The 25,725-nt window shown below is 50.2% G+C and overlaps 1 protein-coding gene across 5 annotated transcripts in view; it reads right to left on the reverse strand.

The window, feature by feature from the left end:
• Positions 1–14,166: 14,166 nt before the first annotated feature.
• The window catches only part of Ctif (cap binding complex dependent translation initiation factor), a 266,258-nt gene continuing 254,699 nt past the window's right edge, over positions 14,167–25,725 (reverse strand). For all 5 annotated transcript variants that reach the window (XM_029546899.1, XM_021214567.2, XM_029546901.1 and 2 more), the window contains 2 exons: positions 19,976–20,029; positions 14,167–18,419 (listed from right to left, as the gene is read on the reverse strand). In XM_029546899.1, the coding sequence (XP_029402759.1) occupies positions 18,204–18,419; positions 19,976–20,029 (270 nt within the window). In that variant the 3' untranslated portion in view covers positions 14,167–18,203. The remainder of the gene's footprint in view (positions 18,420–19,975; positions 20,030–25,725) is intronic.

Consider the following 25,725-nt stretch of genomic DNA (forward strand, 5'->3'; position numbering starts at 1 on the left):
GACCTTGAACTCTGGTTCCTCCTGCCTCCTGTGTGCTGAGTTTACAAAAGAGCTCCCCAACATCTGAACTTGTGACTAGTATTCATAGGTAAAAAATTAATACCAGATATACTCAGTAAAAAGCCCTCGACAACAGACATGGAATAAACAAACAAATAAATAAAACAAGAAACCTTTAAGGGATAGGAGAGATGGTTCAGCAGTTAGGAGCACTTACTGCTCTCCCAGAGAGCTTGAGTACAGCTCCGAGCATTTACATCACGTAGAAGCTACAGCTCCTAGCATTTACATCACGTAAAAGCTACAGCTCCTAGCATTTACATCACGTAGAAGCTAAGCCTTGGTTTTTTCCTCCCAGCCCCATGCTCCCAGAAATAAGACTTGGACTCAAAAATATATTTACGAATCCCTTGACCCTATAGCTAGGCTCTTCTCTGAGTAGGCTTACAATGTCCCATTTAGTCTACATTCTGCCACATGGCTGGTTACCTGTGCTCAGGTACCATGTGTCTGTCTTGTCACATCTTTTCAGTGACTCTCCCGCCTTCTCTCTCCCAGAATTTTCTCCTCCCGAATGTCCCACTTCTATTTTCTGCCTAAGCCATACCATAAGCCACAGGCTTTAAAATCGACAGGCTATGCATCTATACAACACACAAGATACTCTCTTAGGTAGCAGACAACCACTTGTACCTGAGGTCATGTGTAGACCCCCAGGCCCCATATATCCACATTATTTAAATTTTTTTTAATAAAAAAGATGTTGAAAAAAACTTTAAAACTTCCAACAATTAACCATATCACCATTTATTAATAATTATTGTTCATAATTTGATATTTATATGTTTTCTGTACATCGATATAGTTTTCCTTTACAAAATGATGTTTTGTTTTGATGTTTGGTTTGGTTTTTCGAGACAAGGTAGTCTTGTGTAGTTCTGTCTGTCCTAGAACTCACTCTTTAGACCAGGTTGGCCTTGAACTCAGATCTGCTGACTCTGTCTTGAATTTCTGGGATTAAAGGTGTGTACCACAACTTCCTGTCTTAGATGTTATTCTTGTCCTTGGCCAAAGGCTGATAACGTAATATACCTTTGAGTGGTGTGGATGACCTTAATTTAATTTAACCATTTCCCCATTGCTGAACATTTACCTTTCTTTCTTTCTTTCTTTCTTTCTTTCTTTCTTTCTTTCTTTCTTTCTTTCTTTCTTTCTTTCTTTCTTTTTAGGTTTTCCCTAATCAATAACCTTATACATAAATACATGTATACATTATTTTTCCAGTGGCCAAGTTCCTAAGTGGGCATGTGGATCAGAGAATGCAGTTTAAAGCCTTGGTTTATGTTATTAAATCACAAGAGACAACTTGCTTTAGAAACCAAACACAAACACAATCTCCTACTTTGCCAAGGGTAATGAATCCTCTTTTGAGGGCTCTGAGAGGATCCTCCCTCTCATATATATGAATACTTACCTCTATCTATCTGTCTGTTTGTCTATCTATCTATCTATCTATCTATCTATCTATCTATCTATCTATCTATCTATCTATTTCCTTCTGGCTGGTGTCCCCTTTCCTTCAGTGCTCGTGTGTATGTTACTTTACCAGATGGGCCTAAGGGGCCCTATCCTATCTTTTGACCCTCTGTATATGTCCTGGGTACACTCAGCACCCTTAGTAAGTTTTGTGCTTGCTTCTACACACCTCTTTCCAAATCCACCATGGTGGAGTCTTGGTCTTCCTCGGTGCCTTCGCTGGCAGCACGGGAGCTAAGAAAACTTTCTATGAAGGATACCTGTGTTATTAGTTTCCTTTCCATTGCAGTGTCTAAACTATGTGGCACAGACAACCTAGAGATGGAAAGAGTCATTTGGTTCACGGTTTCAAAGGGTTCGATGCATCCTGGCAGGGGAGGGTGACATCGCTGAGATGGTGGTGGGCGGGGAAATGCTCAGGGGATAGCATGACACACCCCTAGGGACCCACTTCCTTCAGATGGGTCCTCCTGTCTTCCCAAGTTTCCAAAACCTTCAAAAATAGTGCCACCAAGTCAGGACCAAGTCCTTAAAACAGGAGTCTGTGGGAAACATTTCACTTCCATACCATCATGGTGTATTGGCTGGTTCTGTGTGTCAACTTGACACAAGCTGGAGTTATCACAGAGAAAGGCGCTTCAGGAAATGCCTCCATGAGCTCCAGCTGTAAGGCAATATCTCAATTAGTGATCAAGGGGGGAGGGCCCATTGTAGGTGGTGCCATCCCTGGGCTGGTAGTCCTGGGTTCTATAAGAAAGCAAGCTGAGTAAGCCAGGGGAGGCAAGCCAGTAAGTAACATCCCTTCATGGCCTCTGCATCAGCTCCTGCTTCCTGACCTGCCCGAGCTCCAGTCCTGACATCCTTTGGTGATGAACAGCAGTGTGGAAGTGTAAGCTGAATAAACCCTTTCCTCCCCAACTTGCTTCTTGGTCATGATGTTTGTGCAGGAATAGAAACCCTGACTAAGACAAGTAGTATCGCCACCTCTAGATTCAAATCGACAGAGATAGTGATGTATGCAAGACACCATAGAAGCTATTTTAAGTAGTAGAGGCAAGATAACGGGTGTTAGATCACATGTTCTCTAGTTAGCCTTCTTTTCTCGCCCAGATCAGGCCAAGCCCTCCCCTCCACAGTCTCCCAAGGCTGGCTACAGAGAGCTGCTGTGACCTTGCAGTACTCAGAGTCCCCTCCCTCCCCCTTGCAGCTGTGCATAAAGCCCAGTTCCTCTGATGCCCAGGCTTAAGAAAACCTTGAAGTACATCTGGTGTCTTCCTGCCTCGTGACTTGTAGCATGTAGGCTAGATAACACGAGCCCCTCCTCCACTTCCTTCAAGAGACCTGCAAACCCCAGAACCCCCGCTTTGTCCTACCGAACCAAAGTCATCGCTGTGCTGGGTTTGGTTTGCTTTGTTTTGGTGACAAGGTTTCCTTTGAGCTGTGCACACTCCTTTATGTAACCCTAATAAATAAATTAAGAGATCACCAGGCTGGACTTGGGTAGGATCATTCCTTTGGTCTGTTTTCCAGCGGCCTAGCTGTAGTGAAGAGAAGTTTGTATCTTCCCAGGAAACATCACCCAACATCCACTGGGGAATGGAGGGGAGGTTTTGGCTCAACTACATCCAGGTTGGAGGGCCCGAAAGCAGGAGCAGAGAGACTTCTGTGGTGGAGACACAAGAAGAGCCTGCTTCTCCTGAGTCTAGCCAGTTTCTCCTCACTTCCTTTATGCAGCGCCTGCTACCCGGAACACACACCTGTTGGATCCTCGTGATGACACTGCAGTATTTTTCTCTTCTAAGATGACAAGACAGTTTCAGAGAAGCCCATGGTTTTAGTCCAGGCGGGCAGGTGCAGGGTTCCATCAAGCTGTGGTCGGAAGCCTGTTCTCTCACCTGTCTGACTCCCCAGGGAGGCGAAACAGTAGCACATTAGTACCTGGGACTCCTGTACTCTTTAGCTTTTAGATGGTAGAATGCTATAAGTACATTGTATTCTTTATTATATAGGGCTCATTATTGCTTGTAGTATACGTATAGACTATCCTATAAAGGCTGTATAGGGGTAAATTTAAGGATTTTTCTAATGTGACTACAATGCTTTTATGTCCATATTTTCCATTGGGTTACTGAGCTTCATATTTTATATGTTTTCCAGGTTCCTAATCCTCACTTAACTTCATCCAATTTGCTGAATAACCTATCCATTATATTATGGTTATATTTTTATTTCTAAAGTTCCACTTTATATATTTGAAGGTTTCCATTTATCTATATATCTATCTATTTATTTATTTCTGAGACAAGTTTCCTCTGTGCAACCCTGGCTGTCCTGATATTTGCTCTGTAGATCAGGTTGGCCTCAGACTCAGAAATCCACCTTCCTCTGACTCCCAAGGATGTCACCTCCTTGCCTGGCTGGTTTCTAGTTCTTTTTTAAATTCTTTATTTTTCCCTACCCCCTTTGACATAGGAATCACAATGGTTTTAAATACCAATATCAAGACATACCTAATATTCATATCAGTTGCTACTATTTTTTTCTCTTTCCGGTTTCACTCATATGCTCCTGTTGCCTGGTGTACCTGGCACATTTTGCTGACATGGAAAAGCCATAGACACGATTGAGAACCTGGATGGCCCAGAGGTTTGCCACTTTTGAGGGGAAAAAAGAGCAGAATCAGCTCTCTTGAATCCAACTTGAGAAATATTTGTGAACGCTAATTCTAATTTGTAATTTTTTTCAAGATAGTGTTTCATGTAGCCCAGGCTGGCCTCAAACTTAGTATGTAGACAAGGATGACCTTAAACATCCAACCCTCCTCCAGCCCCCCAGCATGCTCTTTAAGGACAATGAAATGTATTACACCACCTGCACCACCATAACCTCCATCACCCTCCTCCACCTCCACCTCCACCATCATCACAGGAGGGAGACAATCCATTTTTCCTCAGATTTTTTTTTTTTTGTACTAGAGAATCTAATCCAGAGCCTTGTGGGAAGTTCCTCAGCCCTTGTGGCATTTGTTTGTTTGTTTGTTTGTTTGTTTAAAGATAGTCTCACCATGTAGTCCAGGTTGGCCTCTAGCTCTCTACCCTTCTGTCTACCCATTCCCCTTCCTTGTTTTCAGTAACTTTAGCTTTGGATCCTCTGGGATGGGAGATGGGGACTTGCAGGCAATTTCAGGCTACCTCAATGCCAGGGGCTCTGTTGTATTTCCTGAGGGCCTGGAGACCCACACTGAATGGAGGAGTGGGACTCAGGAGGCTTCTAAGGTCAGAGGAGAGGTCTGCAAGGATGGAACCATTTCTTTAGAAAAAGGACCCAAGCTTCCCCCGGTTCCTCAAAGAACTCCAAGACCCCATGAAGGGCCAAAGGCCTGAGTGTGCATGCGGGTTTGGCACAATTTCCCTGCCACACAGCGGTTCCCCAGTTTCTGGGGGCATCTGGAGAGAGGACCGCCTTGTCCACTCTGAGCATGGATGGGGCCAGTGCCCAGAGTTCTCCAAGGAATTCTCCACAGAGTTTTAAGGTTTGGGTGGCTGTCACACAGCAGAGGGCTCTCTGCCAGCCCTCTCAGTAGCTGCTGACAGGAACGCCATCCTATCTCAGTGAGTGGCATATTTGTTGAGGCTCCTGCTTCTGAGAGAGACCACCAAGCCAAGCCTAGTGACAGGTGAACATGTGAGAATTCTCAAGCTCCACTCCACTACTTTGATATGATGGGTGACAAAGGAGCCACATGTCCCTCCAAAAAGGTAGACATTGTGGGGGACATTCTCCTTCACGGCCTGCCTGGGTCACCGTAGGAGAAGCTCCGCTACTCCAGAGCCAAGCATGTCCACTCTCCAAAAACAGACCTGCAGCAAGAGACCTCTACTCATGAACATCGTTTCAAAGTTCATGATCACTGCTTTCATGAACTTATCATTTCTCGCCAATAAAATTCTCACTGTTGTCTTTGTTTCTTAAACACACCCACCAACAGCCATTCTTTCTCTCTCATACATAGCATTCTCTCTCACACAGATTTTCTCACACACAGAATTCTCTCCCCCCCCCCAGAATCCTCTCTCTCACATATACACAGAACTGTCTCTCACACACAGAATTCTGTCACACACATACACAGAACTGTCTGTCACACACAGTTTCTCTCAGAGATTTCTCACACACAGAATCCTGTCTCTCACACAGTTACACAGAACTGTCTCTCACACACAGAATTCTCTCTCACACACAGAATTGCCTCTCATACAGAATTGTCTCTCACATACAAATTCTCTTACACACACAGAATTCTCACACTGAATTCCTTCTCACAAACAAAAGGGGTGGCTAGAGAAAGCCAGCCAGAGCAAGGCTTTAAGGAGCAGTACTGAGGCACAGGGCCACGTAGTCCCAGAGGACATACATGGAGCTCCTGCTCTTAACCCCCCTGTTATGACCACCAGCAGTAAACAGCAAAACCCAAAACAATAAATCCAGACAAGGGGGGCGCTAACCATGACCGCTTTACCTAGCTGAGCGGCTGCGGTGGGGGACCTGGCGGTAAATAAAAGAGCAAAGACTGTAAATCACACTGGGAGACCAGATCGATACACGGGGAACTTGACCCAACTCTCACCAGGGAGTGTGTGTGTCAGCAGTCCTGAGCGACGGGGTGGGGACTCTCCAGGCTCTGCTGGTACAGAGAAGCGGAAGCCCTGTTTGGAACACAGGGTCGCAGCCCGGCTCTGCCGGGAGTTTGCGGAGCTACCCCGGGGCTGGTGGCTGGATCTCTCTGAGCTGCCTTCACTTGGGCTGTGAATCAAACAGGCACCGATATTCTAAGACACCCCCCCCCCCCAGTTCCCTATGCCCTAGTCTGGGGTGAATGACAGTTCTGCCAAGACCCCAGCTGGCCAGTGACAGGAAGACAGCAACGCACGGTACAGGGAGCAATTTTACTGGAAAGATGAGAGGAAATTGCATCTTTAATAATTCACCGGCCGGTTTGGAGAGAGGCAGGTTGGCGGGCTGCGGAGCCGCCAGGCGATCCCAGCTTCGGTTCCTGGAAATCCGCTGGCTCCAGAGCCTGCCCAAGAGGCTCGGGGCCTCCATCTCCTTCTGGCTGAGGGACAGCAGGAGCCGACAGAGTCTAGACCAGGGTGAGAGGTTAAAACACAGCCATCCCGGGAACCCGCTAGATTGATATCCCCAGCAAAAAGGAGCCAAAGGAATCGATACGGCAGCCCAGGCGGGCAGCCAAGCTGGGCCCAGCCTGGTGGAGTCCTGGCAGAGGAGCGTCCCAGGCTTCAGGCAGCAGCAGACTGGGGCAGAGGTGTTCTCCTCTACAGTCCCAGAATAAAGATACTCCATAGACAGGTGGGGGTCAGGGCTGTGATGGGTAGCCAATCCACCCGGTGAGGTAGAGGATCCCTCCTTGGACCTTCCTTCCTTCCCTCCTGGGCTCTCTCAGGGGGAAAGACTTCAGCGGACTGGCACGGAATGTCAGGATGAAGCTGGAGACAGAAAGAAGGTGAGGAGGAGAAGGCAGAAGAGCTATGTGAGTACGCCAGGGGAGATTCGAGCCAGATTCTGCTCTCCGGAACCGGTACCGTTGGTCCCTCCTGGCAGAGTTACTCCTGTATCGCCCTGGCTGTGCCCCTTCCTTCTGAGAGGGACCTGCAGGACACGAGGTACCTGAGTCCCTTTACTCTGGGAAGAACACTGCTTTTGTAGGCTGCCTTTAGCAGCAAGCCTTTTCCAGAAGGGCTGGAGACGCTTAGGTAACTAACTTGAAATGTCAAAGCCTTCCTAGGAGGCCCAGTGTTCAGTACAAACCTGATACCCTGAGGGGGGCACTGATCCAAGGGAGATCAGACAGGATGTCGGGGGTCAAAGTGGTTTGGATGGAACCCCTCTTCTTTAATACCACTGCTCCCCCAAAGTTAACAGAGGTGACGAAGGGCTCAGCTAAGAACACAGTTTGAGAAGCAACGCTCTAACCTGCTTTGATATTTGGGAATCTGGAACTTAAGGAAGCAATTCCCACCCAGTCGGATGGCCCAAACCTGCAATTTCAGGAAGGCAACTGCAGCTTACCCTTGCAAGTCGGAGGGCAACTCTGGCTGCACAAGCAAGATTGAATCTCCAAGCAAGCAAGCAAGCAAGCAAGCAAGCGCCCAACCAGCCAAGGGAAGCATTACTCTCACAAACAACGTGGCACGGGGCCAGAGGGAGTTGCTGTTCTGTTGGTTGACAACCCCATGCTCTTTGCATGCATCCCAGGGACCCTAGGGACCCTTTGGCTCATGCTCTGACGAAGCGACAGTTAGTGCGAGCGAGCGAGCGAACGACTGGGAGGCTGTCGCTTGGAGTCAGCAGATCCATCTTGATGCACCAGTTCTTGTCCACGCCAGGCTTGTGAGTCTCACCTTCCTCCTGGGAACAGCGTGGTCAGGCCACCCACCCCACTCATGGTTTCCCGAGTCACACCGCGAGACTCATGCTATGACTCTAATTCTGGTGAGAAAAAACTCTTCAGTCTAGTGGGCCTATTAATTTGGGAAACCATTTGGAATCAGAATGCAGGCAAAAGTGTTCCTAGGTAGACAGATGTATTAGCAGGGTGTGGTGGCACCGGTCTTTAATCCCGGCACTGGGAAAGGTGAGACAGAAAAGCCTGGCATTTGAGGACAGCATGGACTCTGAGCGAGACTTTGCTTCAAACGACCACCACTATGAGGAAAGATGTCCACCTTCGCTGCAAAGCTCGTGGTCTTTGCTAAGAATGCTCCCAGGGTCCTCAGTGAAGGCCTGTGGGCTCCTGGACAAACAGTCCTGAGAGTGGCTTAGTTTCTTAGGTCACAACAGTGATAGTGACAGTGGTAAGAAGAGCTTTAGGACGAGAGCGGAGGCAAAAGTGTGGCACACGGGTGCAGTAATTAATTAAACACACAGAAGGCATACCTTGATAACCTCTGGGGCTATCCCTGGATTACAGTTCACTCTATTAATTCGTGTTTTTGGAAATGACCCTGGGCCATTTCACCCCAAGAAAGGGTGAAATATGTGGTGTCAGAAATCAGGGTGCAAAACACCCCCATGGAGATATTCCAATAAAAAAACCAAGTCAAACCAAACCAACTAACCAACCAACCAACAACCAACCAACCAATCAAACCAAACCAAAACCAAAACTAAGGCTGGGTGGTGGTGGCACATGCCTTTAATCCCAGTACTTGGGAGACAGAGGCAAGGGGGATTTCTGAGTTCAAGGTCATTCTGAGTTCCAGGACAGGAAGGACTACAAAAAGAAACCCTGTCTCAAAAAACAAACAAATCAAACCAACCAACCAACCAATCAACCAAAACTTCACAGTTTAGTCACATGATCAGATCCCAGTGCACGATGTCAGGTGCCTGGGAGGGAGAGATCTAATTGGTGTGAAGATCAGAACCTACAGACTCCTGGTCCTGGAATCTTCCTTCCCAACCAAAATGCCTCCTACCTGGAGAGTTAACTAGTCCCCTGATGTTTCTCACCACCTCTTTCCCTTTTAATTGCTCCAGTATGCTATGGGAAGGTTTGTATCCCTGAACTGAGTTTGCTTCTGGGCCAGTACTATCTGGTCCAGAGGGGACTTGTAACCCTGACTTAGAGGGCACTCGGGGCACAGGAGGTGACACTAAGTGAAAGTCTGCTCCACTAGTCACTGTGACTCAAATATGCTGAGCTCTGTCCCTTGTCATCATTGAGGAGTGTGAGGTTTGCCTAGTGTGAGCCCAAGCCAGCCAGTGTTGCCCAAACTCTGCCCTGTCCGCAGCCCTCGAGGCACCGACACTGAAATAGACACAGACCCTGGGACTTTCAGCTTGCTCATTCACCACTCTGAGTGTCATGGCGGAAGTTACCCAGGAAAAACCCAAGTGACTTTTTTTTGTGTGTGCTTATAGTGTCACCTTCCTGTCCTCTGTCAGCCTCTTCAGAATGGCAGGGACGTCTGTGTTCCTCTAGGCTGGGACAGCCCTGGAACATGTGCCTGGCCCTGATTGGGCCCTGAGCCCTTCAGTCACCCATTTAGTTCACCTTGGACTTATCTTGATGGCCCTGAGTGAGCATTCTGTTAGGTCACCTGACCAGAGCCACTATTGTTCCCTGGGAACTGAGGGGTTGGAGCGGGCTGACTGTCTTGTATCGTAATGGGAGAGTAAGGGCTGAATGAAGCTTCTAGAACTCCGAGTACGATACATCCCGCTAGTTCTTAGAGACGGCTGGAGCACAGGAATGACAGGCTGGGGACCTCTTTTTTCAACTCAGTTCAGCGGGATGGTCTCTGTGAGCGCACAGTCCTACATTTAACTAAGAAATGTTGCAACCAGGCATGGCGGGTGCACACGTGGAACCCCAGTACTTAGGAGGCTGAGGCAGGAAGACTGAGTTACACATTTCTCCGAAGTGGCTCCAAATCGCGTCGGTGACTAGTGGGACTGACACCCGTGTGGCCTGCGTTGACACTGCGCAGGTGTGTCTGCTGTGGCATCTACCATGGTTGGCTTATCCGGAAGCAAGTCTGGAGGGAGGACAGGCTACTGGGTTTTCTGCATGTGACTGAGCATCTTCAAAATCCAGCTGCCAGGTGTTTCGGCGACATGTGGGGTTGTTCTCGGTTCTCAGCATGCAGCATGCTGATTTTCCTCATGCAGACCTGCGTTCTGGGCTTCCCCCTAGCTTGTCACCTGATAGGGAGGGGCTGTCCTTTCTCCTGAGGCTGGGAATGAAATTGGGCGAGCCCTGTAGTGTTACCGGAGGCCCTAAGCCAGGCATTGGCTCTCTATCATGGGCATGCCACTGTCAGAACCTTGCTCTGGACACCTAGCAATTGAGCTAGGCTAGTGGGTGGATGGCTGCGGTCAGGGACCCTCTGCTGCCAGCTCTCATTGTCTGAATGTATTTCCCTAAAGCCCTCCAATGCAAGAGAGAGAAATAGGAAAGCACTGGGGGAATTCTGGCTGTAGTCATCTGTTCCCGGACCCATAGTCTGGATACTCCTGTGAATTACAGAAGACTGAGCGCTCAGGACCATGCCCAGGATACAGGAGGGCTCAGCAAATGAGAGACTAATGGAGATGGAGACCCATGTGTGGGGACCCTGGGTTGGTTCCTCAAGTGGCTTCTGTGAACTCCTTGCCCTAAGTCACCCTGGACCCAATGGGCAGCCAGGAAAGGCAGGGTTCCTTGCTCGGGGACGATACCCACACAGGGCTGAGGTCACCTAGGCTAAGCAGCATGCTGCTACGAACTGAAGGACTAGCTCTAAACTCACGTTGGAATTCTAAGCCCTAGTCTGGTAGCATTCAGAGGTGTACCTTTGGGGCGGGGGGGGGTGTCACAGAGTGAACCCCTTATGAATGGAGTTAGTGCCCTTACAAAAGCTGCCTCCCACCCCAGCTCTTTGCAAACCCCTTTTCCGCCTGCATAGATGCAACGAGAAGTGGGCAGTCTGCAGCCAGAAGGGTCCTCACTCCTAGAGCTTGCCATGCGGACACCTCTGCCCCAGACTGCCAGCTTTCAGAACAGCCAGAAATAAACTGTTTGTTGTCCATAAGCCATCTAGTTCTGGGGTGCTTTGTTACAGTATCCTCGATGGATGAAGAGGGGCTCCCTCATGGGGTCTACAACATGATTTCTTTTAATTAACGTTTAGGTTAAAGAAAATATTTAATAATTATTGATGTCTCTATACTAATATAGCTATGAAAAACCATGAAATTGGGTACACACACACACACACACACACACACATACACACACACACACACACACACACACACACACACACGAGAGTGGCAGACTTTGGAAAGCAAGAGTAAAGTGCTTAGGGCCATGAGTGTCATAGACGATCTTGAATCAGGGTATGTATTCTGTTGAACTTAAGTGGCTTACTGGACCCTCCCCTGCTCTGAATGTGCTGGCCACCACACGTCAGCCACAGTGGCAAGTCCAGCACCACAGCTTGGAGTATGACTTACAAGACCCACTACAGGTGTCATTCTACAAGATCCATCACTGTCCTTCATTGTGAACATTATACTGTGCTCTAGGGGGTGGCAGATAGTGGCTCTCAACCCCTTTCCTCTGGCACCCCAATCAAGGTATGACATACTCGCTACCCTTAAGTGAGGAAAGAGGTTCTCTAAGGTCAGGGTTCTGGAAGTTACGCTGTGTGGGTGTGTCCTGTATCAGCAGTTAGAAAACATTTCTAGCAATTTGCTTATTGGCCTGGCCCTTGAAGTGTCACTCGACAGGGACTCTCTTGTCTCCTGCCTTTGCAAACTGGGACCCAGCGGGGACGCACTGTACAATGAACCCAAACTTTGTATGCTCCTCCCACACCCATGCAGAAAGCCCACATGTTCCGGTCTCTACAGTCTGGGGTTGCTCTGTCCCCCATTTAGCAGGCGGCTGGCTGCCCCTTTGTCTGACTGACTGGTCACTGCAGGGGACAGGAGGTGGGGCAGAATGATGACCATCAGCGTTCAGGGCCAGGGTAAAAGGCACTTGGCTGGATCTGGCCCTTGCGTTTTGGCCCTTGGCTCATCTGTAAAATGGGAGGCAGAACCACTTCACCTGCATGGAATCCAGCTCAGTGCTAAAGCTTCATGAGGCCTTGGGTTCTATATCCAGCGCCATAACAAAGTCAACGCAGGGCTGGCAAGATGTCTCAGTGGGGGAAGGTGTGGCTGCTGTAATCCTGGTAACCTGAACCCTAGTCCCAGAACCTTTGTAAAGGTAGAGGAAAGGACAGACTCCACAGAACTATCCTTCGGTTTATTTCATTTGTTTGTTTGTTTGTTTTGTTTTGTTTTTTTCGAGACTGGGTTTCTCTCTGTAGCCCTGGTTGTCCTGGAACTCACTCTGTACACCAGGCTGGCCTCGAACTCAGAAATCTGCCTGCCTCTGCCTCCCAAGTGCTGGGATTAAAGGTGTGTGCCACCACTGCCTGGGTGATTTATCTTTAATAAAGACTTTTAAAAAGACTTGAGCTGCAGCATAGGGGGACAGGAATGACTTACCTGCTCCCCCAGGAAGCTCACCCACACATGCAATGTAGCAAGCACACAGACACACACACATAGATACACAAACAGACATATGCAACATTTACACATACCCACACACCCCCACACACCTATAGACACACACCTGTGTGCACAGACAACAACAACAACAACAACAACGAAACAAGAGACTGGAGAGATGGCTCAGCAGTTAAGAGTACTTGTTGCTCTTGTAAAGGACCAGGATTCAGTTCCCAGCACACACATGTGGCTCACAACCATTCATAACTCCAGTTCCAGAAGAGTCGATGCCATCTGACTCCCACAGGTACCAGGAACACATGTGGTGCGTATACCACGTAGGCAAAAAACTCATACACACAATAAAGTTAAAACCCTTACAACAGAAAACCAAGCAAGCCCACTCCAAATACCACTTGTCTGCCTGCTTCACTGGACCGACTGAGAGCACTAACCTGGGGCAGAACCACTGTGTCCCCGCCCAGCCATCCCTTCTCTTGGCTCCTATTCTGTTCCCAATGTTTGCTTTGGTACTCAAAAGGCCTTTTCTCCGTCTAGATGATCATTTCAAACAAAGCATTCCTCTTTTGCCTTTCTATAGAGCTAGAACAAATGTAACCCGCTCTTTACAAGACGGAGGACTCAGTATAGCAGAGATGGGGGTGAAGTGTGGGGTGAAACACTTCATATTTGGCTGACAGGCTGCACAGGACTCCGTAACCTATATACCCTTCTAAGCGGGACTAACTCACCCGGAATCTCTTTGGGTGGGGTCTCAGGTATGGACTCCCCTTTCTCCCTGGGAGTTATCTTCAAACGCTTGCCCTTTGCCCCCTCACTGCTGCGGCTACTTCTTTGAATTTTTGCACATCGGTGTGACGAAGATCTCAGTCATTTAATTACGTCATCACTCTCTTCTACCCAAGTTGTGTCTGTTTGGTTATCCTGAGGCAGTTCCCGGAGACTCAGTTCCGAGCAATGGCTGAATCTCCACATGTCCTCTCCAGGCTGCTCTGTGCCCACCTAAGGACGAGGTGGTGTCACTAAGAGGTGGTGCTCCCCGGCTTCTCCAAAGAAGAGACTGTGAAACGAGGATGCACTATCACACACACCTCATGGGGCTCATTTCGGACTCGATGAAAGACTCAGTTGACTGCCCGAGACTGGACCGGTACTTACGGCCGAGACTTTGCCAGCCAGAGTCTCGGGCTCCTTAGCAGTCATTGCCAAATGCTATGGGGATATTTCTCTGGATGCAGTAGGTCTGGGGGCTGGTTTCCTTAGGAAATTCCACCACCCTGACTTGGCCTCCGAGCCCAGCTTTTAGAGACGGACGTCTCATTCCTTTGCCCACTTATCTTGCATGAGTCCTTTCCCAACCTCCTCCAGCCCTAGAGTCTGCTCTTGCCCTGGACAGCAGCCAGGGGAGAGGTGAGGAGTCACCGGCATTGGGCTGGGCTCTTCTGAGACTCCCGCCTGTACCAGCTGAGGCTTGGGGAAAGCGTTGTTCCACTGCTGAGCTCAACACAGAGAAGAAAGACTCAGCATCCTTTTTTTTTTTTTTTTTTTTTTTTTTTTTGGTATCGTTTATTTATTTATTTATTTTTTTAAACCCACTTGTAGTTTGGGTTCAGCTGGGAAGCAGGATATACGGGCAGAGGGAAGGGGTCGCGCGAGCAGGGTTGGCCTACAGCTTTGGCGACAGTCTCCAGACCCTGCTCCAGGGAGGTAGGTCCTCTTGTCCGGCTCCGGGCTGGCTCAGTGAGGCTCCAGGTGGATCTTCCGGAGCGGGTGTCCCGAGTAGAGGGGGATGCTAGTCTCTGCACCCCACCTCCTCAAAAAGCCAGTCAGGGGTTTCCCAACACGGTGCCAGGCAGCTGAGGGTCGTCACGCCACGGGCAGGCCTGCGCGTATGGGACGACGCACACTGTCCGGCTTCCGATTCCAGGTGACAGCCCAGGATGTGGGTACCGAGAGGCTACCATCTAGGGTGGCCCCAGGGATCTGCTTCTCTTGCTTCCTGGGCTCCATCCCTGCAGCCGCCCTGGTTGCAACCAGTGGTATACTTCCCATCCCCCACCCTCAGACAAAATAAAATAAAATACAATAAAAATTAGAATAAATACCAATTGGGTCAACATTTACATTTACACAAATGGACAAGATGATTCCCCAAACTGTGAAGACTTACAGACTGGATGAGGAAGGGTGCACGGATGAAGATGGTTTTGGGGGGTTGAGGGGAGAGGTTCCCCGTGGTTGGTGGTGAGGGTCCTGACCTTGTCCAGGGGAGGTCAAGAGTCCGACAGGAGCTGTGGTCCCAGAGCTTAGGCAATATGGCCAGTTCATGAGGAGGACAGTGACCAGCAGGCCACTTGAGTGGAAAACAAGGACCAACTTGTCCTGACAGGAGGGGGGAGCCTAAAAAGGCTCAATATCAGCTCATCATGGCCAGACAGGACAACACAAGTCTGAGAGAGGCTTTGCCTCCTGTTCATTCATCAGAGGCGGGCTTTGATAGGCTGTTCCTCTGGCAGCAGGAGAGGATCTGTCCCAGGGAGGTCAGGGTCTGTGGGTACCTGCAAGCCCCCGACTTCCTGCTTGAGCCACCCCCCCCCCCAGGAAGGTGCTCAGCCTTTTAGATTTTAGGCTTTACTGTTGCCTCCTTAAAACATAAAATAATAATAATAAAAAGGTTTTCTTTCCATGTTTGAAAAAGTAGCAGGGATCTGCATTTAAGACAGACAGACAGACAGACAGACAGACAGCTGGAAGTATCAAATCAGGATGGACCAGGAAGTAGTTTCAAACAATGGAATACACTAGGCAAACTGCAAGTCTGGAGCCACCGGGACACAACATATAATTAAAAATATATTTATATATGTATACATATTTATATCTTGCATCTTCATACTGGTCCTCAAGGCCCTAGGAGGGCACGCTCTCGAGGCAAGAACCTCCAACAGGACATTAAGAAGGAGCTGAATTAGGCCCACGGTGCCCACAAAGCCATGGTCTCTGCCTCTTTAGGGGACACTAGCCCTTCTACATAGTGTTTGGGAGCCACTGTGTGGAGCCTACTCTGTGAGCCCAAGAAGGAGTCTAGGAGACCTCTCTACTGTGGCTTGAGTTCCTAACATCAGACTCTTCCTTCCTCATGGTCCTGCTTCACGCTTGGCAGATGCAAATGTACGTATGTGTGTGCGGGAATGCTACACACACACACACACACACACACACACACACACACACGCTCACAGCACACACACACACACACACACTCACACCACCCTATAGACACCTGGGAAGCAGCCCAGGCAAGTATACCATGGCCCCTGAGGCTGCAGGGAGCAGGTGCCTGTGGGCCTGGGCTACTCAACTCTACGGGAGCAGGATTTCCCTGGTGTCTTCTCTGGCCACTCCACCTGCCCTGCTCTTCCCTCAACACCTCCTGTGGGGCTTGGAGTGTCCCTGGGCTCCAGGCTCAGCCTAAGGGCTGGGCTGGGAGACAAGGCAGCAAGAAGCAGAGAAGAGAAGGCTAAGAAAGAGGAAAGGAAAAGGAAATAGATCAAAGCTGGGGTGGCCATGACCCCTATACCCTTTTCCCAGCAGCCCTCTTCAGAGGACCCATCTTGGGACCTGAACACTTGAGTTGGAGACAGCCAGAGAGACCTCGGGAACTCTCCCTCCCCGACCCCAGTCCCTTTCTACTCTTCTAGTCTTGGGACAGTTAGGAGAAACGATCCTTCCTTTTCACTCAAGACAGCCTGAATTCAACTAGGAGACATACAGAGCAGTGGTTCTCAACCTTCCTGACGCTGCGACCCTTTAATCTTCCTCACGCGGTGGTGAACCCCAACCACAAAATTATTTTCGTTCGTTGCTACTCCATAATTGTCAATTTTTGCTACCGTTATGAATTGTAAGGTAAATATCGGAGACGCAGGATATCGGATGTGTGTGTGTGACCCTTGTGAAAGGGTCGTTCCATTCTCTACAGGGATCGTGACCCACAGGTTGAGAACCACTGGTTGGGAGCCTCCACCATGGTCTAGGAATGTCCAGGTCCAGTGCATGGAGCAAACTGGGAAGCCACATGGGCTTGGACATATGTTCTGGGGGGGGGATCATCAAAGTGTGGGCTCCAGCTCCCCGGAGATGAGGGGAAGGAGCCACCAGTCATCCCAGCAAGACCAGTTTCCTCCTCCCCGTCCCTAGCCATTACAGAAGTGGTTGTTCCCTGGGACCAGAGCCTCTCAAGAAATCAGAACTTTGTTTCTAGTCTGAAGAACTTCATTGTCTGCCTGGTTGCCTACCAACCCGTCCCAGTCAGAACCCAGCGATTCCCCCCTCTCCCCAGCAGCCTTGGAGGTAGGGCTTGTGGGTCTTGCCTGGGATGGGGCAAGGGATCGTGAAGGAGGCCGTGGAGCCAGCAGTGGGCTCTTCCCCCAACAGTTGCTTGGAACAAGACCCGCATTTGGTTTTAATTTGCCAGCCTCGTTTCTGGCCCCGTTTGCCGGTAACAGGGGCCAGGGCAGGTCCTAAGGCTGTCAGTCCAGGGGACAGCATCAGCCCTTTGGAAGCTAGCAGTGGACAGAACAGAGGCACTGCAGGACAGGGGCCCAGGAACACAGGATTCCAGTGGGGACCCCCATTGGGGCAGAAGTTTCCAATTACTAGCTGGCTACTGGCAAGCTGCTAGTGGCTAGATTCTTGTGGGGGGGGGCAGGGTTTGGTTTCCCACTAATCAGGGGATCCTTGAGGGGAGAACTCTGTGATCACAAAATCTAGGGCATGTTCATTGAGGAAAAGAGACTTCAAAGCAACCGACTTTTGAAAAACAAAATAAAAGGGTTCACGCTGAGCCCCAGCTCTCCCTTCTCTGCCAGGGGGAGCAGTGGGCCCTGGGGCTGGAGGCCGAGGGTTGGAGGGTGGAGCACAGAGGTTAGAGGAGAAAAAAAAGCCTCTCTCCAGCTCCGCTGGGGCTGACAAAGGCCATCAATTATGGGCGGCTGGTGGGGACCGTGCCTGCCTTTGTCCTCCCAGACATCTGCTGCCCGCTGCCTGCTGCCAGTTGGCGACCGTGGCTGACAGCACGTGGGAACAATGAGAACCGTCTCGACCCACTTTTTCAGCCTTCAGCAGTCCTGGCTGACCCAAGCGGTGGCCAGAGGTGTGGGAGGCAGAGAGGCAGCTGTAGACAGTGAGGGGAGGCAGAGACTCCCCCCATAAAGCTCTATGGGGGGGGCGGCGGAGGGGGGAATGGGCTGCAAGGTAGGGGGCAGGGAGGACTGGAGCCGAGGAGAAGAGAGCAAGGGCGGGTGACCACCAGGACAAAGAGACATGCTTTCCCTTGGTGTGAGCTGCCACATGCGCAGGCTGGGGTTGGGGAGGGGGGGCTGCACGGGGAGCCCTTCTGAGGGATCCAACCTCCTCCTCCTCTGCTGGCTCCAGACCGGCCACCGTGGCTACCTGCCTCCCTGCTCAGTTCTCTTTCCCGCCAGGGCCACCCCTGTCTTTGCGCCTGTCCATCTGGCCCTGTGCACCAGGGCCCCAGCTGCCCATGGGCTGCCCGCCAGGCCCCCTTGGCTGGGCTGTCAGGCTGTCAGTTTCTGGATGGTCCTGTTGTAGTACTGCGTGATGGGGGGCGTCAGAGGGTTCCAGCTGTTGGCATGGAGCTCGATGACCTCCAGGAGCAGGGACCGGGTTAGCATGGACTCCGAGGGGCACAGCATCTTATCTCTCGCGCTGGCTAGGAGCTCCGTCATCATCTCTGGCAGCTGCTCCTCTAGCAGCCGGCCTGTGCTTTGTAGCTGTGGGTGAAAAGTGTGGTCAGGGTGGGGACTCGGACCCCATCATATGCACTCCTCCTTCCCGTCCTCCATCTCCCTCCCAATCCTTGGCTAGGTAGGCTGGAAGCAAGGACCAAAAAAAGATATAAGTTGTCCTAGGGATATGCAGGTCCACGCAGGAATAGCCAACGGTGAGATTTAACAACCATCTGCCAGCAGGTATGTCCAGTACCAAGATACTGCCTGCTGCCCAGGCCTGACAGCAACTCACCAGGAACTCATCTTTTGTGTGCTCTACCCCAGGTCCTCCCCTCCTGCTGGAAGTTTTCTCTGACTACACTTAGACTCTCTCTTGACCCCATGGTCCGCTCCCTTGGGTGATGATGAAGCATCTTTGGGGTAATTCCCACCTGCCATGTATTTCTCTGGAAACAGGCCAGTGATCAGTACCTATGTGTGCCTGTGTGAAACATGAGGCGAAATGGGTCTCCTTTCTAAAGCCCAAACATACCTCTTGCCCCAGAACTGACCTCTGCCCACATCTGTGATGATAACTAACAGAGAGATATGAACTGAAGTAGGCCAGCCAGGCAACTGGGAGATGCATCAATCTTCAGAGGAAAAAAAAAAAATCCTGGCCAGGAGGAAGTCTAATCTTTCTGGGCTTCTGGCTAACAAGCCCTGCAGGACCCTATATAACTGACCGCTTCTTGCCACTGCACCCTGGCTTGTCCTATCTGCTTTTCTAGGCTCCACCTTTCCCACAATGTCCCTCTCAGACATCCGTGACCCACTCCGACCTCCCTCCCCTGATTTCCAGGGGTATATATGCACATCTCCCCTCTACGGTCCTCAGCCCCTGAGCATGTGCCAGCCTTGAAGCGATCTGCAGGACCAGACACCAACCTGTCTTTCCCTCTAAGCTCTGCAAGCGCCATGCGGGTGCCCAGCTGAACCCCGACAAACAAACCTCATGACCATCTCATCCGACAAAGGCTGCTGTGCAGGTCCTTGGGACTTAAAGCTCCTGGGATGTGGTCTTTGCCACCTGAGTGTATAGTAAACTCACTTGCATGGACAGGCTGGGTCCCCATGCCAGAAGGGCTTCTCTCTGCGTGCTATCCTGAGTGATTCTGGTCTATTTGTAGAGGGCAAGGATCTGTCCCAAGAACCCAGCCAGCCTTGGAAGATTCTGGAAAAAGCCTCAGTGTTCAGTGGCTCCATCTTGAGATCAGGAGTCGTGCCTCCCGAGAGCCAATGTAGGAGACTCAGTCAAGCACTTGGCGCCTTCTCCCAACTGCATACCATGGAAGGGAAGGGAGATATTTGGGGTAGCAGGTCACTTGCAACCTCTTAAGTCATTCGTATGGCACACCTGATCTAAACAGCAGGAGGCCTTGGGACTGAGAAATGGACAGTGCCAGCCTGTAACGATTCCCCTAGAGGACAATCCTCTACACGACAATCCACAGAAAACCCGGGACCAGTGGCTGCCCCAACGACTTTGGTTTCCCTCAACTTGTAAGGCCTGAGGGCACTGAGTCTGGAAAATCAGGCCATCTGAGCCCACCGCTCACCTCCATGGAACAGCAGAGGACTGCATCTTCCTTCACATCCTGCGACTGCAAGAGCTGTGAAAGAGAGGACAGAGAAGAAACCGGTCAGGCTGTACACAGCTGCTAGACCCTGCAGAAGGACCGCTGCTCTGCTCATTCCTGTCCCAGCTTTGATGCTATGGGTGACCAACGTCTTCACTGGGTCAGGAGTCAAGACCTGGCTGTGGGAAAGAGCTGAGCTGTCTGTCACACATGGTTCTCCACAGGTGCAACACTGCAAGCCCAAAGCCAACTGTGACTCCTCTGTTGTAATAAGTGCCTATTAACCAGGGCATGACTAGGCTGCCTTGCCCACATCCCACCAAGGTTTCCTCCACCTATCCACTCTGTCCTCCCAATCTCTCTCTTTAGAAATTGAGACATAACTCATCTAATGTGAGATTCACTTTCTTTTCTTTGTCTGAGACAGAGGCCTCATGTAGCCCAAGCTGGCCTTGAATTCGCTATGTAACTGAAGATGACCTTGAATTCCTGGTGCCCCTGCTTCTACTGTCTAAGTTTTAGGATTAGAAGTGTGTACCACCAATGTTTTGCTTGATTTTTTTTTCTCTCCCATTTGAGACATAGTTTCATACAAGGTGCATGCAGCCTGGTCTCAAACTAGCAATCCTCTTACCCAGCCTCCCCAGTGCTGAGGTTATAATGCTACATTTGGCTCACAGTCAGCATTTTCGGTATATAACTGCACGTCTCACGCATATCACAGTTCTAGTTCTGATCTTTGTACTTCTGTCCCTGGAGACTCTAGGTCACCCCATAACCACAGATCTCACCATCTCACCCTATCGAGGCCCCACACACACACAGACTCTTCAGATAGGTCCCTCCCTCGCAATGTGTCACTGATGCTCCCACCCATGCTCCACTGACATCTCTCTAGGGCCCCTGACATCTATCTCTTCTTGTGTGCCTGTTGTCCTCTCCCCCCATCACAAATGAAGTTTTATAAGACCAGGGCCTGATTTGTCCACCTTTGTCCCCAGCCCCTGGCTTAGTAAAAAAGAGAATTTGGGAGGCAGGAAGATAGCCTGTCAAGCTGGCAGTGTCTCCAGGAGGTAAGTGAAGGGCCAATCAGAGGGGCCACTGCCTTGGGAAGTAACAGAGGAGGGTGTGAGCAATACTGTCTCACATACCTCCCTCGCCAGAAAGGACACGGCGCAGAATTACAACGGATGTTTCTGCAAACACATAGCTTGCGCCGGTGCCGTCTAGGGCAGAGGTTCTCAACCTGTGGATCTCGGTGAACGACCCTCTCACAGAAGTTGGCATCAGATATCTCACATATCAGATATCTCGAATATCAGATACTTATATTACAATTCACAAAAGTAGCAAAATGACAGTTATGAAGTAGCAATGAAAATAATTTTATGGCTGGGGGTCACCACAACACGAGGAACTGCGTGCGTTAAAGGGTGCTAACATTAGGAAGGTTGAGACCCACTGCTCTAGGGCAACATGGTGATAATTACCAGCTTCAAAGGCTCTGCCCCAGTCAGGGTTACCTGCAGGACTTTCTTTTTCTTTTTCGGTTTATTCGAGACAGGGTTTCTCTGTGTAGCCCTGGCTGTCCTGGAACTCACTCTGTAGACCAGGCTGGCCTTGAACTTAGAAATCCACCTGCCTCTGCCTCCCAAGTGCTGGGATTAAAGGTGTGAGCCACTACTGCCTGACAAGGACTTTCTTCTGAGCACGGATCCGCACACTTTACACAACATACCCATTATCAACTTCATTCTATTAGAGCGAAAGGAAGATAGTAGCGTGGACACCTCCTGCTATGTCTGCACAATGGACTGTGTAGCTCACAGCTCTTCTCTCCAGTGGTGTCTGCTTCTGGCATCCTCTTGACTCTCATCCCAGGGTTGTCAATACCTGAGAAGAGCTCAGGATGCTTCCCCTGGGGGGTGTCCCGGGGGTGTCCCCGGGTGCTCTGAGAGCCACACACGGGTCTATCATCTGGGTGACTCGGGAAAACCAGGTTGAAGATTAGGAAACACATTCTGGGAAATTTGGGGGGGGGGGGCATCTCACCCTGCAGCACTATCTAGCCCACTCTGGGAGCGAATCCCAAAGCCTGGAAGGTTGACCTTGCTGAGGGAAGCTGGAGGGAAAGATATGCCTGCTTCCACTTACTCCCCAGGGCAGATGGAGGCCAGGCTAGCATAAGGTGAGAGCTCTGCATAGCTCTGGAACTCCTGCTGTGACCTTCCCTCAGGTCTCCTCTCCCCCCGCAGCCCTTCTTGGGAGTGGGGGACAGTTTGCAGGAGAGAATCCTTAAATCAAAAATGGCTGGCTAGGAATGGTGGTGCACACCTGTAATATCAGGACTTCCTGTGGTGGGAGGTGGGTGAGTGGGGATGTTGTGTTTAAGGCCAGTTTGGGCTCTATAGTAAGAGTCTACCTCAAAACAAACAAAAACCACAAGGCATGCTATAGGCATTCCAATAAATAAATAAATAAATAAAATGCTACAGAAATTACAAGGAAAGCAGAAGATGAGGTGTGCTGTAGGCATTCCAATAAATAAATAAATAAATGAATAAATAAATTCAAATAAATAAATTCAAATAAATAAATAGATAGATAGATAGATAAATAAATAAATAAATAAATAAATAAAATGCTACAGAAGTTACAAGGAAGGCGGAAGATGAGGTGTCTGGGGCAGGGAATGGGAGACTCGAGGCAGCTTTCTCATAGTCCATGCTGGCCTGTGCTGGTCATGCTGTTCAGAGATCAGCCTTTGGGCCTGTAGTATCTCCCCACAAGGGACTACCCGGTTTCTGACAAGTGAGGGAATATTATGGGAAATTCCTCAAAGACCCAGGGACTGAGAAGCAATGGCTGCTGTGGCATGTGCTTTCCCACTTCTGGGAATGATGCAGGGAAAGCATCAAGCAGCTCTGAGGCCTGTCGGCAGAGTGCCCTGACACCCCAAGCCAACAACTCCTCCCTACTTAACCATCCAATGCCTGCTTACCTTCCTTTGGCCTTCCCTGACAGGATGAGGCTCCGCTGTCTGTCCATGCTCCTTCCTTTATTCCTTTGCTCTTTCCCCATGCCCCTGTACTATCACAGGCCCCCCACAGGCGGGTACCACCACGTCTGCCCTGCAGGGCCTGAATCCCTCACTCGGGACAGTGAGAGCTGGGGGAAGGTTCCCTCTTCCAACCTTATCTCTTACTTGGCTGTTGGGAAAGTCTGGGCTAAGCCAAAAATCACATCGTGCGATAGGCACTATTGCACAGGCCTGCTAGACTTTCTCAGGGAAGCTCCTGAGGGCTGTGCCTTCCATCCTCCTGTCTTCAATGGTGCTGTGTACGGAGAGGACAGCAAGGATAGGCTGGGGAGATGGCTCAGTTGGTACTTGTCTGGTAAGCAGGAGGACCCGAGTTGGATCGCCAGTAACTGTAAAACTCCCTAGTGTAAAGGGGCACACTTGTAACCTCAGCCTTGGGGAGGCAGAGGCAGAGGAATTCCTGGGATTCAAAGGCCTACTGGGCCCAGGGTTCACTTGAAGAACTTGCCTCAAATAACAAGGAAGAAGACGCCTGGCATTGGAATCTCACTTGCACACATGCAGACTCAGTCCTCTCTGGGGAACATGGATCCCTGGAACCCTTTAGCATTGACTGTAGCATAGTTCCTTCGACCTCCTCCTCTGACTGCTGTGTACCTTATCCGCTCTGCGGACACTCAGGAAGTCTCCACCTCTGCTTTTTGTGCTAGCAAGAGGCTCATCTGCCTCCTTCACTGAGGGATCCCTCCCTGGAACCCCTTTGTATGTATCCTCCCAGGTTACGCAGACCCATCCGTGCCCCCCTAGTATCTGCTGCTGGACTTTCCCTTTGTGGATTTCCCAGACATCCTTCCAAGTACAGAACCTTTCCATTCTCCCACCTTGACCCAGATTGCCTGTTCTGTGTCCCATTTCTCCGAGTCTAGGTTCCCAAAAGGACAGCTGGGTTAAGAGAACTCTGTTTGTATGTCGAGGGGCCAAGCCATTTTCTCATTTATGCGTGTTCTACTTGGGATTTTTCAGGAGAGACAGTTGTTTGAACTCAAAGATTGGTCTCCAAAAAGGAGTGGCCACTTGGACAGACAAAACACTCACGTACTTCTTCAGGGCCATATGATTGGCAGTAATCAAAGGCAGAGCAACCCAGGTACCCCTCATCGGAGGCAAAGGATAAATGAATGATCCACCTACTGGGGCTGAATGATATTCAGGAGTCACCATGTGTCTTCACTTCAGTGGCCCTTCACGCACTGCTGAGAGGAGCCAGGCACAAAAGAACAAACAGCCCGGGTCTACTTACGTGAAGGTCTGAGGACAGACACATTCATAGAGACAGACATATTCATAGGGACAGAAAGCAGATGGTAGCTAATGGGAACTGGGGGGTGGGGTGGGAGTTAGTCAGTGGAGACAAGGGTTTCAATTGGGTTAATATAGAAAGTCTCTGTAGCAGTAGGGTTGATCATAAAGCAACGTGAATGGCCTTAATACTGTAACAGTATATTTAAAATGGTAAGTATCATGGTATGTATATTTTACCACAACAAAAATAACTGACTATATATAAATAAATGATAAATAAATAAATGAGTGACCAGAGCAAAACCCTCTGGAAGACTAGACTGTCCTTCTGAGTTTCTTCCCTTAAGAAGGGCTGCCCCAAGGGAGGACCATCGTGGCCTACGTTTGGGCGAAGGTCTGGGTGGGGAAGAGGCCACCCCTCATCCAAGACTTTGGCATAGAGAGAGATGTGGGCGGGCTGGGGCAGGCAAGCCACCCGCACCCTTGCACTGTGAAATGTGTTTCTTGGACGAGAATCCAAGGCAATGGTGCGAGCCCACACAGTGTTTGTTAGGAAGCGAACGCATTCCTGGGCTATTGTCTCTGCCGGAGCCTTGTTGTGGGCACACCCTTCACATCCTCCCTCAGGGAGAAGAAGCTGAGGTGCTCCAGCCAGGCTGTGGGAGGCCTGACAGCAACTAGAGAAAGAACATCCCCGAGTCCCCCCTGGGAAGGGCCACGGGGTGTGGGCAAGCTGCCCAAGGCGTGCCCAGGATGGAACCAGGCTGGCTTTTGGGATGCCACCCAGCAGGGAGAGAAAGAAGGTGCAGAGGGACGGAGACGTGGGGCTGCCTTGATGTGCTGGTCCGGATGATCAAGGAGACCACCACAGCTTTGTGTCTCACTGGGGAGGGTGTCAACCTGAGGCCATGCTGGCCAGCCCTTCCTGACCACCGCAGCTCTCCACAGGCACACTCTGCAGTCTTAGAGAACCTAGAGAACCAGCTGCCTCAGACACTGCAGCCAGAGCTCTGTCTGACCCTGCCGTCAGCAGCACAGCTTCTGGGGAGGCTGGAGGAAGCCAGGCGGGTAGAGGGTAAAGATGTCTATAGAGTATGAACCTTGATACCTTGCTGGAGACCAGAGCCCATCAGAATGTTCTGATTGGCTGGATGTATAGCTGGAAGGACCAAGACCTAGAAAGATAAATGTCAAAGCGTGGAAGAAGTTGAAGGCCAGAAAGATCAAAAAGGAGATCAAAGAACTGGAGGGGGGTGGACATCTCAGAGATGGGCGCAGACACTGACAGTGGAAAGAAAGAGGAGAGAGAGAGAGAGAGAGAGAGAGAGAGAGAGAGAGAGAGAGAGAGAGAGAGAGAGAGAGAGAGAGAGAGAGAGAGAGAGACTTC

The sequence above is a fragment of the Mus pahari genome, chromosome 15 (genome assembly GCF_900095145.1).
Source record: "Mus pahari chromosome 15, PAHARI_EIJ_v1.1, whole genome shotgun sequence".
Lineage (NCBI taxonomy): Eukaryota > Metazoa > Chordata > Mammalia > Rodentia > Muridae > Mus > Mus pahari.